General features: G+C 44.5%; 2 protein-coding genes across 2 annotated transcripts in view; one reads left to right on the forward strand and one right to left on the reverse strand.

Moving 5' to 3' along the window:
* The window catches only part of csrp3 (cysteine and glycine-rich protein 3 (cardiac LIM protein)), a 346,019-nt gene that overhangs the window by 14,763 nt on the left and 313,873 nt on the right, over positions 1–17,383 (reverse strand). The gene's annotated exons all lie outside the window — the stretch shown is intronic.
* nav2a (neuron navigator 2a) overlaps positions 376–17,383 on the forward strand; it is a 152,006-nt gene continuing 134,998 nt past the window's right edge. The window contains exons 1-2 of the mRNA XM_052062435.1: positions 376–510; positions 1,507–2,128. Of these exons, the coding sequence (XP_051918395.1) occupies positions 2,048–2,128 (81 nt within the window). The 5' untranslated portion in view covers positions 376–510; positions 1,507–2,047. The remainder of the gene's footprint in view (positions 511–1,506; positions 2,129–17,383) is intronic.

A 17,383-nucleotide genomic window follows, 5' to 3' on the forward strand; every position in this document is an offset into this window, starting at 1 on the left:
GGTAAATTAGAAGACTCACTGTGGCTGCAGACGTACCGTAGCGTGGACGTTGCATCCTCATGCATAGGAGGAGAAACGGGTGGTTTTGTTTCGGCACAATATGCAAATTTCTCATTCTCACCACGGACTTTCAATCTGTATTCATTCCATTTAAAAAATATAAATATTATTATTATTATTTGTAATTGTGACACACCCCACGCAGCTTCAATTTAGACTCCAGCTCCCGAACACAAGTGGATTAGAAAATTTATTGATGACTTCATTAAAGAAACAAAAAAAAAACCCCAGCAATCGAACTAAAGAGACAGTCACAATCGTATATTAAGCGTGTGTACAAAATGTGAATCAAAGTAACACTGTAAGTTTTTGCAGCCCTGCCCACACAAAATCTCCGATGGCACTTGAACGTATCAGTTGCTCCGTTCATAGACCAGAGGAAGGAACAGCATCAAGGCAATCAGGAGACACCTTCTGCACGAAGGGACCAAACAAAACGAGAAGTTCGGGGTAAGAGTGATTTTATGAGAAAAATACGATGTTGTCCAGCGTTACTTTATCTCAGTAATTTACACAATGTGTTTTTATTCCTCTAGCAGTTTCTAGAAAGCTCAGTTCAGACTATATGCGGCGCAGAATGTTCTGCAGGGATGCTGCAGTGTAGCTCTAACCTTTGACAGATCGCAATACTGCACTTAAATACCTTCTTTATTCCGCCCCCACCCCTGTATTTTAAGGAGAAGGTTGTCACATGCCCCCGCGCGTGAAATTGTTGAAAGATTGGACCCGACAAAAGTCGTCAAAATTATTGTACATGCGTATGGGCAGGTGGAAACGTGTTTCACCTGAAGTACTCGGGCACTTTCTCATTTAATATTCATCCCGAGTGGGCACTCATGAAAAATACGTGTAATTTGTATGGACATTGTTAGGATGGAAGCCTACATATAGCACACAATGTAAAATTTTTATTAGTGTAAAAAATGCAATCAGGAGTTTGGCAAAATCGGCCTGCCCTATAGTAAACGCTTTAGCTTTGTATTTTTACTTTGTTTGCTAAAATAGGAATCAAAATGGACGGATGCAAAGAAGAATTGCATAAATTTACAATGGGGGCTACCTATACCGATACATTAATATATCAGCATGTTGTAGAAGTTACTATTCAACATTTAAATATTAGATACAGTTGCCTCACCGGGTGACTTAAAAATCGAGTAGTTAGAGTTCAGTTAGAAGACCATCACAATAATCAAGTCTACTGGAAATAAAAGTATGGATAAGCATCTCCTGGTTTGCTTGGAGATGCAACCACTGCATTTTTTTTGAGCAAGTAAAAGGCTGAAAAATGGACCATGTTTCTTTTCGTGACTCATTTCATTGAACCAGAAAAACAAAAAACAAAAAAAAATCAATTGGTTCATTGGAACTAATGATTCTTGATCAAGGTGGTGTTTAGTTATGTCATTGTTTTGCTTTGCCTATTTTCTCCCTCTCCACAAGCAGCTGTTCACGAACGGACACCAGATCTTTTCTTCACTTTTGCCGTTCTTATTCATAAATACGCGGATGCCACTTGGAGGACCAAGCGGTGTGTGTAATCCGAGGCCTGCCCATGAGTTCCTCACTGGAAGATGAACTGACTGTTGTCCAAAAGCAAGGATTATGATCATAACGTCCTCCAAAATCTCCATGGCTGTGGTGGTGGTTTTGGGAGCGAGGAGGACCCCGCTGGTATCTGATTTCCATCGTCTGCCGTGACGTTCACTTCAAGCCAGGCCAAAAGACTGCAACGAGAAACCTCGAAGAAACGCAATGCGCGTGTCACGGCTTGTGACTGAGGCGGGACCCTTTCCGAGATTGCCCGTCACCTGTTTGATGAAGCAAAGTTGATGGACAGACATTTTTTCCACTTTTTGGATAGATGCTCACGCCTCACCGCAACAAACCAAGCGGGGAAGCGGACTGAAATACTTGGAGTGGGTATTTCACTTCAATCCCTGTTGTAATATTCCACCAGTGTGAATATTTGCCCACCTATGGGAAGATGGAGGCTGGGGCGGAGGTTTGTGCAAAACAGCAGCCCAGGAAGAGACCCGTCCAGCATGGCTTGGAGGACCAAAAAAGGGTGAGTTCTCCTTTCATACACACAAGTGTGGTATAAAAAAAAAATCTGAATTTTTGTGCACTTACACACCGTCAAGAAATATCTTTGATTAGTCGAACATGAACCAGTAAGCCAAATGAGGAGAAAGACACATTCAAAGGCAAAGAGGTGGTGAAAGCATGAGGAAGTTACGAGGTCGTCTTCTGACGCTTTGTGGTTGTGTAGAATTACGCTGGCGGTCGGTCTGCCGCCAAGATGGATGGAGTGGCTCCTTTTCTCCCTTTCAGATTTGCTCCTCATTTTCCACATGCCAGGGTTCGACCTTTACTGCTGCCGCTAAACGTGATGTCCATAGTTCATGGTTTCAACTCAGCCAAAATATTTGTCATCATTTTCAATATCTACTCAGAATTTTTGTTGTTGTAGCATTTACGGTACTCAATTTTATTTGGTCAAGTGATTTCACAAAATAAAATCATCTGGATCGAAAAACCGTCTTTAAATGTATACGATTTCTTTTTTCTCGCAGTTTCTAGAAAGCTCAACTTAGAATATACCATTTGCTCTTCTTACACTTTTTTTAAGTACACTCTAGATCGACTTAAACAACGTATTGGGATTTAGTTGATTTTATTTTGTGCAACCACTTGATGAAATAAATGAGAATAAATTCAAAGAATAAAAATCAGTGGACTAGAGGCATTTTTTTTTTAAGTAGACCAGATATCTACCGGTACTTAAAAATGTATCTGGATCCAGTTAATTTCGTTTTGTGCAGCCAATTGCCGAAATAAAATTGCGTAATTTCAACAAAAATATTACATATTTTATATATACATATTTTTAAAGTAGCTTTAAAGTCGACTTAAAAATGTATCTGGATCCAGATGATTTTATTTTGTCGCACCACTTGACAAAATGAAATTGGGTAAATTCAACCCAGCTTTTTTTTTCATTCCGCGTGACCATTTTATTTAGTCCTTGGTGGAGTTTTGACAGATTTCGAATAACAACCCTGTGCACAATTGATATTTTTTTTTTACCTTTTTTTGTGCAGTCAGAATGTGTTCTTTCAAGGTGGATGCTCAATTTTGGGCGTGGCCTCTACGCGTTAACGTTGTTGATACTTAAAAGGCCATTGAAGTTATTTTCCACATGTCATCACGACGGTATGTGCTGAATTTTCATCGTGATCCTTCTTGCTGTAGGTCCTGAAATAGGGTCTCCAGTGAAAATAGGTTTATTTAGATTCCTCCTTTGAAATTATGGACTCGATCGGGTGTGTTAAATTAGTCACCTGGGATTACGTAGAAGTGAATATTAATTGGTGCCACCAAAGTCCAAGCTGCTGTGCTTCGGTGGATGCTAAGTGACACATGCGTAGCGCTACACAAGGACTTGGCATTTCTGTCTAGTGCTCGACGAGGTTTGATATTTATGTAATCCCACCCCAAACTGCTTTGTTGTTGCTATGGCGACCAACCCTCTTACCATTCACAAATTGAGTTTTTTGCCCCCCTCGCATGCTCAATGGGTTATCCGCAGCGACACGTGTCGATTCTTTTTGAAGCCTCGTGGCTGCCTCAAAGTGTCAGCATCATGAATCAGACGCAAGACGAGGGCAGACACTCTCCAGGGGGGATTAGACTGCGCCAATACTCGCCTTCCCTCTGAATCCAGTCAATCCAAATAGCCAATCTTGTCACGCTAGATTCTATATTGTTGGAGTTTTCACCAACGGATGTCGGTGCTGTAAGGTTTCATATCCGTTGACAATTACCTTGGCCGTATGAGTTCAAGATCCCATATGTGATAGTGGCCCCGGCACATGGTAATTGGATTTTGTTCACTTTGTAGTTTTACGGTCTCACATCGCCATGGCGCCAGACATTCAATTTCTTTAAGTAGCAATCATGGGTTGTACATGGGCGGCAGAGACTGTTAAAAAAAAATCTCACGGGATGACATCAAGGCTGGAGATATTATCCAATATTCTCATGTCGTCCGTTTGACCCTTAAAACCTCTTCAGATCACCTCAAAGTGGAAACGGTTCCTCATTTGACAAACGAACCATATACTGTAGTGCACAGGTGTCAAACCAAAGGCCCGGGGCCAGATCTGGCCCACCACATCATTTTATGTGGCCCGCGAAAGCAAATCAAAGATGGCAACTTTGATGATGCTTGCTAAAATCGCGACCATATTTTCAAATTCTCATTTGCAATAAATAAGAATGATACTGTAAGCATTTTCTCGTTACCAAACCCCTCATTACAGTAACTTAAACAATAGGCGACTAAAATATTTATTATTGACTTCTTTATATGGTTTCAGCCATCATGGCATTGCAAGGAAAACGGTAACTAAAATGTGGCCCGCGACAAAAATGAGTTTGACACCTCCGATAGTACATAGCCGTCATTTTAAATAGTTACTGTACATTATGTGATGAGTAACAAAGACGCCAGAGGCTGCATGATACTGAAATAAATACGTTTGAGTCGGTTTTAATGCAACGCTTTTGTGCACTCCTCAACTGGAATCCAGTTTGTAAAATAAAAATTTTGACAGCCACGTCATTGCCCCCAAACTCAATATTTACATTGAATGGCATACGAGTTCATTTAGAGGGGGAGAATCTTTGACACTAATTGTTCAATCAGAACCGCGGGAAATGTATTATTTCCTCTTGTCATTCCTGACGGCTCATTAAGTGCCGTTTGATATGGTTGGGTGAGGTTTTTCAGCATAATGAGATGTACAGTGAATGTGCACGCTGCTGCCTGCTTGGATACAGTACTGTACTTCTGAGAGACGATATTTACTCACACATCTAAGCCATCAACATCGACATATCAATTTCATCCGAATGACTTTAACGAAGCTGCGCCCGTGAGCCAATTGTGCACTGCTCTCGCCCTCTCAGGGCACATGCTAACGTGTACCAGGCTCGCAAAATCGATTTGTATTCCTTCATTTCCACCCCAGTTGAATCTACAAACGGGACACCACACCATTCCCACTTCCCTTGCTGTACTACAGTTTGAAGGATACACTCGCACACCTTCACCGCTGACGAGACGCGAAAGGCAACGAGGACTTCTCCATTCAGGAAGTCCAAATATGGGCGTAGTTTACGAGCCCCTTAAATGGGCCTCTTTTGTGCGTTTCTAGAGTAGCTCGGAAATATTTGTGTTTTCTCACAGGATGTTGAAAGATTATGTTCTTTTGTGATACATAGGTGGATTGAAATGTTTTGTAAGGCCAAGTTTCTGGACTGGGTCAAGTTTCTGGACTAGTGTAAGACTGATATATATCTATATATATATATTGCGCGTCGTCCCGCACGCGGTCTGTCCTTCCGTCTGTCCCTTTTCAAAACGTACCTACTTCACCGCGCCGCTGCGCGCCGCCACTGCGCGCCGCCACTGCGCATCTTGCCGAAAAAATGTTGTCTACCCACAAGCATTGCAATGAAATTGTTAGTTATTTAGTAGAGCTAAACATCTCTTTATTTTCGCGATAAGCAATGAAGATGAACAAAAAGTTGAACCAAGTAACAACACTTTTGTGGGCCGAAGGCCCACCTGACCAGCCTTCCGCAGGAACTAGTGTCTTATATTGCTCACCATGGTCCAAGTCATGCTCAGGGAAATTGTGTCGATCCTCAGAGAGTGAGGGTGGAAAATTCGAGGGAACATCGGCGCCTACCATCTCTTTGTCTTTTCTGAGGGCCATCTCATGTTTTCATTCATCTTCCTGCTTGCTCCTTGAACCGATTTGGTCGATACATTTTCAGCAAGAATTGGCACTCGCGATGCTCGCCCAAATTTGGACATCGATCAACTTCAGCGTTTCATTGGCTTGTGGCCTAGATGGAGAGAGCGGCGAGGGGGGGGGCTCACAGTTTGTCATTGAGAAGGGGTTGATTGATTGCATTTCTAGAAGCATGTCACGGTTGCTATATGAAACAATTTGAAGCAAATGGATAAGATTCACTTACCTGTGAGTGGCTTTCGCCTTTCTAAAACGGACCTTATCGTACATTATGGCTGGTTTACAATAAATGCACTAGATCTAAACGTGACGACTGCTCACATTTGTCAATTGATCCTCATAAAATCAACTACTGGACGCGACAGTGCGAGTTCTTGGCCATTTGTGTTCAAATCCCAATTGCGTGGTTCTCCCGGGGAAACAAGGGTTCCTGGCTAAGCATTCCTTGCAAAGCAGGCAGCTGCAAAGAGAAGAGACCAGGGGATTTGTTTCGCCCAAAGACTATGTTTGCCCATTCATGCAGCACTGACAAGTGCTGAGGGGGGGGGGGGGGGGGTTCAGGGGCTTGGATTGGGGACTAGGGTCAGTGGGTGGAGATGGGACCCCGGTTGGAGTGCTGAAGTTGGGGGTGGGGAGGATGCTGCAGTCAGGATGCCGCTTGGCCCTCAAAAGCCATCTGGCCATCACCATCTCCCTGTACCCTGGGGGGGGGGGGGGATGAAGGGCAGGTGGTTGGGACTGCTCGGATGCTTTTGGATATTGAGATTTAGTTTCTCAAACCAAAATGATTGCTTTTACCAATTGCAGCCCCCCCAACCCCCGAATAGATAAAATAAATGCACTGATGTTTGACATTTGACCAGAATCAGTCATTTTTCTTCAGTTTTATGATAAGAAGCTTGTTGGGGAGGCGGGCGGGGGGGAAGGTGGGAAGTAGCTAATTATAACTTTGTGCACCAGAGGAATACTGTTGTTTCTTTCTTCCTTTTAAGGACAGACTGTCAAACTTGATTTTGACAGTCTTGTTTTTTCCAGATGTGTTTCTGATTTGAATAAATAAGAATATTTTACAATACAAACACGGCTCTGTTGGTAACTTCTTTGATTATAGACATGTCATGCATCCATACCTATTTGTCATGTCGTTGTTTACGATGATACGAATTCAGCACGTTATACCGCAGACAAATTCCTTGTGTGTTCCACATCCTTTGGCCAATAAAGATGATTCTGATTCTGCTATTTAGGGTAAAAGCAAATTGTCAATATGTGGCAATATGACCGTATTTATTTGCATTCTTACCTATTATTGTGGCGGCCCGGTAGTCCAGTGATTAGCACGTCGGCTTCACAGTGCAGAGGTACCGGGTTCGATTCCAGCTCCGGCCTTCCTGTGTGGAGTTTGCATGTTCTCCCCGGGCCTGCGTGGGTTTTCTCCGGGTGCTCCGGTTTCCTCCCACATTCCAAAAATATGCATGGCAGGCTGATTGAACACTCTAAATTGTCCCTAGTTGTGAGTGTGAGTGCGAATGGTTGTTCGTTTCTGTGTGCCCTGCGATTGGCTGGCAACTGATTCAGGGTGTCCCCCGCCTACTGCCCGAAGACAGCTGGGATAGGCTCCAGCACCCCCCGTGACCCTAGTGAGGATCAAGCGGTTCGGAAAATGGATGGACCTATTATTGTTGATTCCAGGCCATATTTGATATTTGGAACACAATAGATCAAGCCATGTTGAGGGACTCGGCCAGCCCTCATCACTAAATATGTTGTGCATGTATGTGTGGGTGGGTGAGGAAGGGGGGTGGGTTGTTATGTATGGATGTATTTTTACAGTCTTCAGCCAGGCGGAATATTGCATCGTGTGTGCAGTGGGAAATCGATAGAGTAATCTTACCCACAGCCTTGACAACCCTGCATGTCAAAACCATCTCACTAAACGTGTGCCCCGTGTTACTAATTAGTCCAAGGTCGTTTTGGAGATGGTGCAACGAGAAACTGTTGCAAGGGTTTGACAGAAAGTAGCAACGGGGTCCAAAAGGTTACACTGGCTCTTATTTTAGTTCTTCAACTTGGCCCTAACATGAACTTTTTTGGGGGGATTTTCACCACGGAGACATGTTCTTATTGTCCAGACTGTGAGGATTCCCATCAAGGAGAAGACAATTTACCAGGGTCGCCGTGTGCTTGTGTTTTACGTACTCTAAATCAAAGCAGCTTCACCTCCCCTTTCTCTTCCATGACGACCCCCCAGTCTCATATCAGTTACGCACATAATCAATACGGGCCCTCTGCTGTTATTGATCCAGGTGTGCTATACCCGCAGCTGCCGTGCCTGGACTGCGGCCGCCCCGCTTGAAGTCAAAGGTACTTGATCACTAACACCTGGTTCCCCGTCCGCCATCTCTGAGACGTATGTGAGAACTGGAAGATCAAACGTGATCATCAATGCCGAGTGCTTTGGGAAGCGCAAATGAATCGGTTCTTTTGCGAGGCGATCAACTGGCAGCTGAGCTTCCCGACCAGAACTGGTGGATCACTTCTTTGTCGACAGAATAGAATTTGTTGTCCTTTTGGCGTGGACGTTTTCGGCAGGCTCAGTCGGACGACAATGCCGTCGCTGAGCCCGGTCCGTCAAGTATCATCGATGAGCCGTGCATATTGTCGACTGTGTTATGATCGCTTGACAGTTGTTTTGTGTCTGGCATCTGCTTCTGTTCCATTTATTCAAACGTTGAGCCCACCGGCGTGAGTTCATGAGACTGAGGAGTTCACATCGGGGTTTTCGTGCGAGTTTTGAGAGGCTTTCTGGATTTGAGCTTGCAGAGGGGGTACAATGGATGCATTGCTGCTTTCTACCTGGAGTCTAAAGTCTAAAGACCGCGTCAGCACCTTGTCTTTCCGGGCCGCCTTTTCATCCGTCAACGTTGATCTTCTTTCCTCATCAGTCATGAGGACAATTTTGAAGGCAAATTGCCTCGATGAAGCTGATTACTTGTCACAGGAGCAGCCAAAACAACCCCCCCTCAGCCGAAATGTCCTTCCGATGTATTTGGGGGTACTGCAAAATATTTGCTTCCTTGGATGCTCAGTCTGAGGTCATCCCACGTCGTGCCGAAGGACATCACCGTCATGCAACCTCGGCTGTGAATGGGAGCCTTACGAGTAGGAAAGCACTACGCATTGAGAGTGTTTACTTTTCCAAACCACAAACCACACTCTTAGACACACACTCGCCGTGCACGCCAGTTTACAACCCGTTGCCTTCTTTTTTTAACTGTGAGTACACGATAGCGCTGATGGCCTCGCCACCATCTCATTACAAAACGCGTCGATGAAGCGAAATGCTTTTAAAGCCTTTAACAATTCATTCCAATTGACGGTGGGAGCTGATAACGCTCCGCGTATGTGCGCTCCTATAAACAGTGATCGCAGTCTGTGGGGATCAATAAAAAGAAAATGGGAACTCCGATCAATACCGGTGAGTCGCGCTGATCAAATATTTATCCAGGAAGCAAGAGGAGTCTGGCTAATTTGTCCTTCTTCCTGGCTGATGGATAATTTTAACATCTTCTGTCAATGGGCGAGAGATCGCCTTCCTCCCTTTCTGTCAGCCTCATTTTGCTCTTTGAGGAATTCAATCGGTAAGTATTGCTTCAGCGCTGTTCATCTCAACTCGACTGTATTTCTAGAGCACTTTAAAACAACTACCGCTGGATACAAAGTGCTGTACATGGAGCAAATATCGTATATAGAACATTCATTCATCTTCCGTACTGCTTGATCCTCACTAGGGTCGCGGGGGGTGCTGGAGCCTATCCCAGCTGTCTTCGGGCAGTAGGCGGGGGACACCCTGAATCGGTTGCCAGCCAATCGCAGGGCACACAGAGACGAACAACCATTCGCACTCACACTCACACCTAGGGACAATTTAGAGTGCTCAATCAGCCTCCAACGCATGTTTTTGGAATGTGGGAGGAAACCGGAGCACCCGGAGAAAACCCAGGCAGGCCCGGGGAGAACATGCAAACTCCACACAGGGAGGCTGGAGCTGGAATCGAACCCAGTACCTCTGCACTGTGAAGCCGACGTGCTAACCACTGGACTACCGGGCCGCCCCGTATATAGAACAATAAAACAAAAAATTAATAACAAAGACAGGAGAAAGCACAAAAACACTCAAACTAAAAAATCAAGTCTAAGTCATGCCGAGTCAAAAGGCAAAGAATTTTTGACTTTTGAGGCGAGTTTTAAAGATGGGCAGCGAGGGGGCTTGCCGATCGTTCAGCCGAAGGTCTTTCCAAAGAGTTGGACCCGCAACGGAAAAGTCTCGATCCCCCACGAGCCTCCGCTTAGTTCTTGGTTCCTCTAATAATGTCTGGTCCGCAGGTGTGCAAGGACAGAGGAGCTCAGAGAGGTCAGGTGCAGCGAGGCCATTTCAAGATTTGAAAACAAATAATAGGATCTTAAAAAGAACTTTAAAATGTATAGGGAGCCAGTGAAGGGACGCCAGAGTCATGTGCTCCCTCTTATGAGTACCAGTCAAAATGCGAGCGGCAGTATTTTGAACCAACTGGAGACGCTTCATGGAGGATTGGCTGACTCCAAATTAAAGTGCATTGCAGTAATCCAGCCGGGATGTGACGAAGGCATGAAGTACTGTGATACTTGCTTGTGGTTTGTTGTCATTCAAAAAGGCAGACCTCATGAATGCGGCAAACAAGTTCTTCCAACATCCAAACAACAAATTTCTCTAGTCCCAGCATGACAAAGGCTGCTCAGATCAATTCCATGCTCATAATTGTCGACAGGTGATAGTATGAATTTTCCCGAACTGCGTTTGGCCTAAAAGCAATCAAACCTTCCATATTTTTGCGGAGAGACTGGAGCCAAATATTTTTCCGACTTAAAACAATCTATTCGGCAGCGCTACTGCCAATTTATCGTGTATGACTTGGAGAAGATTCCACTGATATTGTCACGGAGTTTAGATCTCATTAAGATCATTAGTTCAGGCGCCTGGCTCGAGTCCCCTGGAAATGGCGGCGCTGCGTGGAATGGATATATCCTCACCGATGCTTGAAATAATTCAATAAAATACGGGCAAATTGAAATGTTTGTTTGATCACTCGTCTGGTCTTATCGTCCCGAGTCACATGACTTGGATTGGTCCAAATGCCGCATTTCTAATTAGCTCCTGCAAAAATTAGTTTTCGCTCATGCGGCGGATCCATATCATAATAGGTTTTATGTTTCCATAACAAACACTTAGAAAATGAATTCTATACTCTCTTGATGATTTTCTTTTTATGTGTCGGAAACATTATTTTTCCACATTCGTCATTAAATGATGATAAATTGGTATGCATGTTGGTCCGGCACAATGTCTGCACAAATATTGAATGAAATGAGCTTGCTTCTTCCCTGAGAGTAATTAATTTACTATATCGGGCATACATCAGAACACTGCATCAATGATTTACTTTTTTGTTTAGTCAGGCGGAGGCAAATGTATAAGCAATCTCTCCTCCACAGTAAAACTGTGGCAAAACATGTTCATTTTTTTTGGCTTTGGTATTTTGTCTCTCAAGGCTATTTTATTATTTTTTTGCGTGCAAATGTTTCAATATTTGGACACGAAAATGGTGAGGTGTTTGTATGTTCATTCATTCATTCATTCATCTTCCGAGCCGCTTGATCCTCACTAGGGTCGCGGGGGGTGCTGGAGCCTATCCCAGCTGTCTTCGGGCAGTAGGCGGGGGACACCCTGAATCGGTTGCCAGCCAATCGCAGGGCACACAGAAACGAACAACCATTCGCACTCACACTCACACCTAGGGACAATTTAGAGTGTTCAATCAGCCTGCCACGCATGTTTTTGGAATGTGGGAGGAAACCGGAGCACCCGGAGAAAACCCACGCAGACCCGGGGAGAACATGCAAACTCCACACAGGGAGGCCGGAGCTGGAATCGAACCCGGGACCTCTGCACTGTGAAGCCGACGTGCTAACCACTGGACTACCAGGCTGCCTAGTGTTTGTATGTTGCCGTTGTTAAATCTAGCTTCTTTTATCTGAGGTAGCTGACTCATTTTCAAACAGTACTTCATGCCTTCATCGCATCTCAAATGGATTAGTGTAATGCACTTTACTTTGGAGTCAGCCAATCCTCCATGAAGCATCTCCAGTTGGTCCCAAATGCTGCTGCTCGCCTCTTGTCAAGTCAAGTCAAGAGTATTTCTCGAGCACTTTCAAACAGCCATCGCTGCATACAAAGTGCTGTACATGGAGCGATTTAACATGCACAATAAACAGTAAGACGAATCGGTAATAAAGGCGGTAGAAAGCACCAAGCAGTAAAATCAAGAACAAATCTAAGTCAAGTCGAGTCAGCGGTATTTATAGAGCACTTTCAAACAGCCATCGCTGCATACAAAGTGCTGTACATGGAGCGATTTAACATACACAATAAACAGTAAGACGAATCGGTAATAAAGGCGGTAGAAAGCACCAAGCAGTAAAATCAAGAACAATCTTGACTGGTAGTCGCAAGATTTGTCCAGTTCAATCGTTTCACTTGAATCACACATGAGCTTCATCTCCTTTGGCTCTGAGCAGGTAGCTCTTGAACATTTCTCCGTCGAAACTAAGCGAGGTTTTCTTTTTGAGCAGACACGACGGGTGGAGGGAGGGGCCGCTGCGGCGCGGTTGCAGGTGGGACAGGTCGGCTGACGCAGCAAAAGCGAGGGCTTCGACTAAGAAGACCTCCTGCAGCTGCGGCGATAACGGCAACGATGATCGCGTCCGGCTCAGGGCCTCTGATGCGAGCCTCCCTTGATGTATTGTGCAGACCAAAGATAAAACGCAACACACACACCTGCGCACACACAGAATAGTGCAACAGCAGCATGTTGTTGTCGTTGTTGTTGTGTGCAAACGTGCCGGTGTGTATTTTGTAGGTTGAAAACTATTCAAACGGCATCATGCAGAACAGAAACAAATGCGATGAAGATCTGCTGTCAGTTTCCTTTGTCAAAATTTCGGGGTTGCTAAAGCGAAGCCATTCTTCACGCAATACGCGTGCTGTTGTCATGCTAACGTATTCATACAGTCAATTCCGTTTCACGTGGAAATCTTTACAATGGCTTCGCCACTAACGTGATGGTGGTGATTTGTCTCTTGATGTGTCGGAATAAGGTTGAGGTTTACCTGCATTAGTGGGCGCAACAAAAAAAACAATAAACTGGACAATGTGTGCACTGAAGCAAACCCGATAGAATCGTTGTGCTTTATAATTCATTCATTCATTCATTCATCTTCCTAACCGCTTGATCCTCACTAGGGTCACGGGGGGTGCTGGAGCCTATCCCAGCTGTCTCCGGGCAGTAGGCGGGGGACACCCTGAATGGGTTGCCAACCAATCGCAGGGCACACAGAGACGAACAACCATTCGCACTCACACTCACACCTAGGGACAATTTAGAGTGCTCAATCAGCCTGTCATGCATATTTTTTGGAATGTGGGAGGAAACCGGAGCAACTGTGAAGCCGATGACCGGGCAAAAATGAGGGCAGCCCGGTACTCCAGTGGTTAGCACGTCGGCTTCACAGTGCAGAGGTACCGGGTTCGATTCCAGCTCCGGCCTCCCTGTGTGGAGTTTGCATGTTCTCCCCGGGCTGGCGTGGGTTTTCTCAGGGTGCTCCGGTTTCCTCCCACATTCCAAAAAAACATGCGTGGCAGGCTGATTGAACACTCTAAATTGTCCCTAGGTGTGAGTGTGCGCGTGGATGGTTGTTCGTCTATGTGTGCCCTGCGATTGGCTGGCAACCGATTCAGGGTGTCCCCCGCCTACTGCCCGGAGACGGCTGGGATGGGCTCCAGCACCCCCCGCGACCCTAGTGAGGATCAAGCAGCTCGAAAGATGAAGATTTGAGCGCTATTTACAACGCAGGCTTCCGTCTATCTGTTCGTTTGTTTTGGGTTGCCCTGCGGAGTAGATGCTGTACAAGCATGAACTGCTTAAAACCATCGCTGCAGTTTGGGAAATGGCTGGTAGCAGGAAAGACTATTTGGATTCTTCGTATATTCGGTCAAGACACTTTTTTTCAGTCAATCACAGGGCACATACCACGCAGTCTTTTACAAACCACACACAATGGTTGTATTTTATTTTTTCTCGCTCAAACCTAAATACAACCGCATACAGGAAAGGAATGTGTGTTGTTGAGAATTTTGAGGAGGCACTCGCCGACTTTCTGTCCACACAGTCAAGGTCACATTGGGCTCACTGGCGCTTGCCAAAAATGGAAGGCCCTTGCCTCGTCGAGAAAGCAAATGAGGCCGTTGCAACGTTTGCGTATTTCGATTTGGCCTTTGGTGAGCACTTCTGCGCATTCGAGACTCGCACTCCGGTTTGCGAGAGAGCTTGGCATGTGTCGTTAGGTGCGTGTGCAGATGTGTGTCCATATGTGCGCGAGTGTACATGGGTGTGTTAGATGGGGCGGGGGGGTGCTGGTGGGGGTGGGGGTTTGGGGAGAAATCCATTTCTCATAACATTCACTGGAAGCTTCCAGGGGTCAGCCTGCTGCCTGGGTCCTCTCTAATGAAGAACACGGTTGAACCAATCAGAACTCGGTCTCAATGCGTCAGCCAATCAAAGGAGTGCGCCGTTCAGTGGAGCGATGGGCAGAATTGATGAGAGGTGTAAGCCCTCGGGTGAAGGATCACCACAAGCCGCCTGAGATAAGTCTTTACCGGGGCTGAGGAACACTCGGCTCCATAGAAATGCAATAAAGCCCAAGCCGTATCTCAGCGTTGGCCGATGGCTGATAACATTCCCACGGCGTTGCATGGAAAACAGCCCATTGAAATGCAGCGTGAAATGCTTCACCTCCGCAGCTGTACATCGAAGCATCGGAAATGTGAGGATGTGTGAAGACAAGAGGGATGCAGTTTTTTCCTTTCAATTCCCTGCATTCTCATCGGAGACAATGACTTGGGATACAGAGAGCATTTGCAGCCCACTGAGCCATTTTGATTTATTTTGTGGCCCCACAATAGCTCGTTGTGTTGACTTGATGTTTTTCTGAGAATTGGATTTGTTGTTTGTTTGGGTTTTTGTTGTTGTTGCTGTTTCAAATTCCTTCTTCTTCAAATCCCCTCACCGTTTTCCCCAAAATTGACAAAATTTCAACCAAAAATTCTCCATTCCTTCCCAATGGGACATTCAACATCACATATTCGCATTGTTCTCATTTGAAATTCAAAACACGTTCACTTTATTCACCCGAACAACAACGTTCACCTTGCCCAAAAATCCCATTCACCAAAATTTCAACATTTTCACAGTGAAATTTCACCAGCAAAAAAAAATCTCTACATATTCCCAATGACACATTCACCGAAACAGATCCATATCATTGTTCCGATTTGAAATTCAAAACATTCACCACATTTAACAGACTTTGGTAACGATTTTTAACATGCCAAAAAATGCCCATGTCCCACCCCCCCAAAAAAAATCCTCGTTCTTTCCCTATTTTACATTTTTTAGTATCATTCCCTATCATTTCGCATGCATTTCTTTCATTCATCATGTCAGCATGCACAAACAATTTCTCCAGAAATGGCAAAATTCTAGCTTAACTTTTTTTTACATTATGGATGGACTTTCACAATGTGTTGTTGTGCCGTTGGTAAATTCAAAACCATGCTAAGAAGGTTGTAACTTTTGAAAAAGAAAAAAGAAAATATTACATTTCGGCCCCAACTAATAAGTCGGGCAACTAAAGTTGATCCTATCTGATGTGTGATGTAAAATGAAATTAGCAGAACAGCTTGGCAGATTTAGCTATTGAAAGATTGCTTTTTTGATTTTTTTTTTCCCCCCTTGCCGATTACCCCCCCCCCCACCCCCCTGCAAATTTATGACCTTCCTTTGCTCCTGACTTTGCGTCACGATTCGATAGCATCTTTTTATTCTGGCAACGCATCAAGATAATCTTTTATTCATTATGTACAACCACATGCTGAAATATTTGGCCCTTACCACTAAATTACTGAGCACAGAGTGCGTATAAAGATCAGCACGCCTTTGATTATAATTTGGGAAAAATGTATTTCTGAAAAGAAAAAAAAAATGTTTGTTTTTTTTAGTTCCACTCAGAAGCTGTTTTCATTCATCGTGGGAATCTTCCAGCTTGTGTTCGGATTTGCTCCCCGTCAATGCAGCATAGTGATGTAATGGCGGGGCAAGCCTTTGCAAGAGAACCCGAGTTCAACCCCCCGAGTTCTTGAGTCACCAGCCCAACGTGTCACCCAAAGACGTCCGGCTTTGAATTTGAAACCACCAGAGCTGCACTTGGAGTTGATGACAGACGGGGAATAACATGGCGGCAAATTTCGACTTCTTTTTTTGTGCAACGCTGATCCAAGTGAAGGGCCTGCTAATTAAAAAAAAAAAATCAAGTCAAGAGTATTTCTAGAGCACTTTCAAACAGCCATCGCTGCATACAAAGTGCTGTACATGGAGCGATTTAACATACACAATAAACAGACAGACGAATCCGTAATAAAGGCGGTAGAAAGCACCAAGCAGTAAAATCAAGAACAAATCGAAGTCAAATCAAGTTAAGTCAACAGTATTTCTCGAGCACTTTCAAACAGCCATCGCTGCATACAAAGTGCTGTACATGGAGCGATTTAACATACACAATAAACAGTAAGACGAATCCGTAATAAAGGCGGTAGAAAGCACCAAGCAGTAAAATCAAGAACAAATCGAAGTCAAGTCAAGTCAACAGTATTTCTCGAGCACTTTCAAACAGCCATCGCTGCATACAAAGTGCTGTACATGGAGCGATTTAACATACACAATAAACAGACAGACGAATCCGTAATAAAGGCGGTAGAAAGCACCAAGCAGTAAAATCAAGAACAAATCGAAGTCAAGTCAAGTTAAGTCAACAGTATTTCTCGAGCACTTTCAAACAGCCATCGCTGCATACAAAGTGCTGTACATGGAGCGATTTAACATACACAATAAACAGTAAGACTAATCCGTAATAAAGGCGGTAGAAAGCACCAAGCAGTAAAATCAAGAACAAATCGAAGTCAAGTCAACAGTATTTCTCGAGCACTTTCAAACAGCCATCGCTGCATACAAAGTGCTGTACATGGAGCGATTTAACATACACAATAAACAGTAAGACGAATCGGTAGTAAAGGCGGTAGAGAGCACCAAGCAGTAAAATCAAGAACAAATCGAAGTCATGCTGAGTCAAACGCCAAATTCAAAAAATTCCAAACACTCTAAGTGACAGTTTTTTTTGTGAGGGGGGGTTATTCAAGAGTAGCTGAGTGAGTCTTATTAGGCAAGGCAAGCATCTGATTCTTTTTTTTGAGGGGGGGATTTTTGGGCGGGGTTCCGATGAAACTGAAATCACCCGGCGTTGACCGTTATTTTAAAAGATCACGTGAAAAACGTAAACTCACTGTTGTT

The sequence above is a fragment of the Hippocampus zosterae genome, chromosome 4 (assembly GCF_025434085.1).
Source record: "Hippocampus zosterae strain Florida chromosome 4, ASM2543408v3, whole genome shotgun sequence".
Taxonomy (NCBI): Eukaryota; Metazoa; Chordata; class Actinopteri; order Syngnathiformes; family Syngnathidae; genus Hippocampus; species Hippocampus zosterae.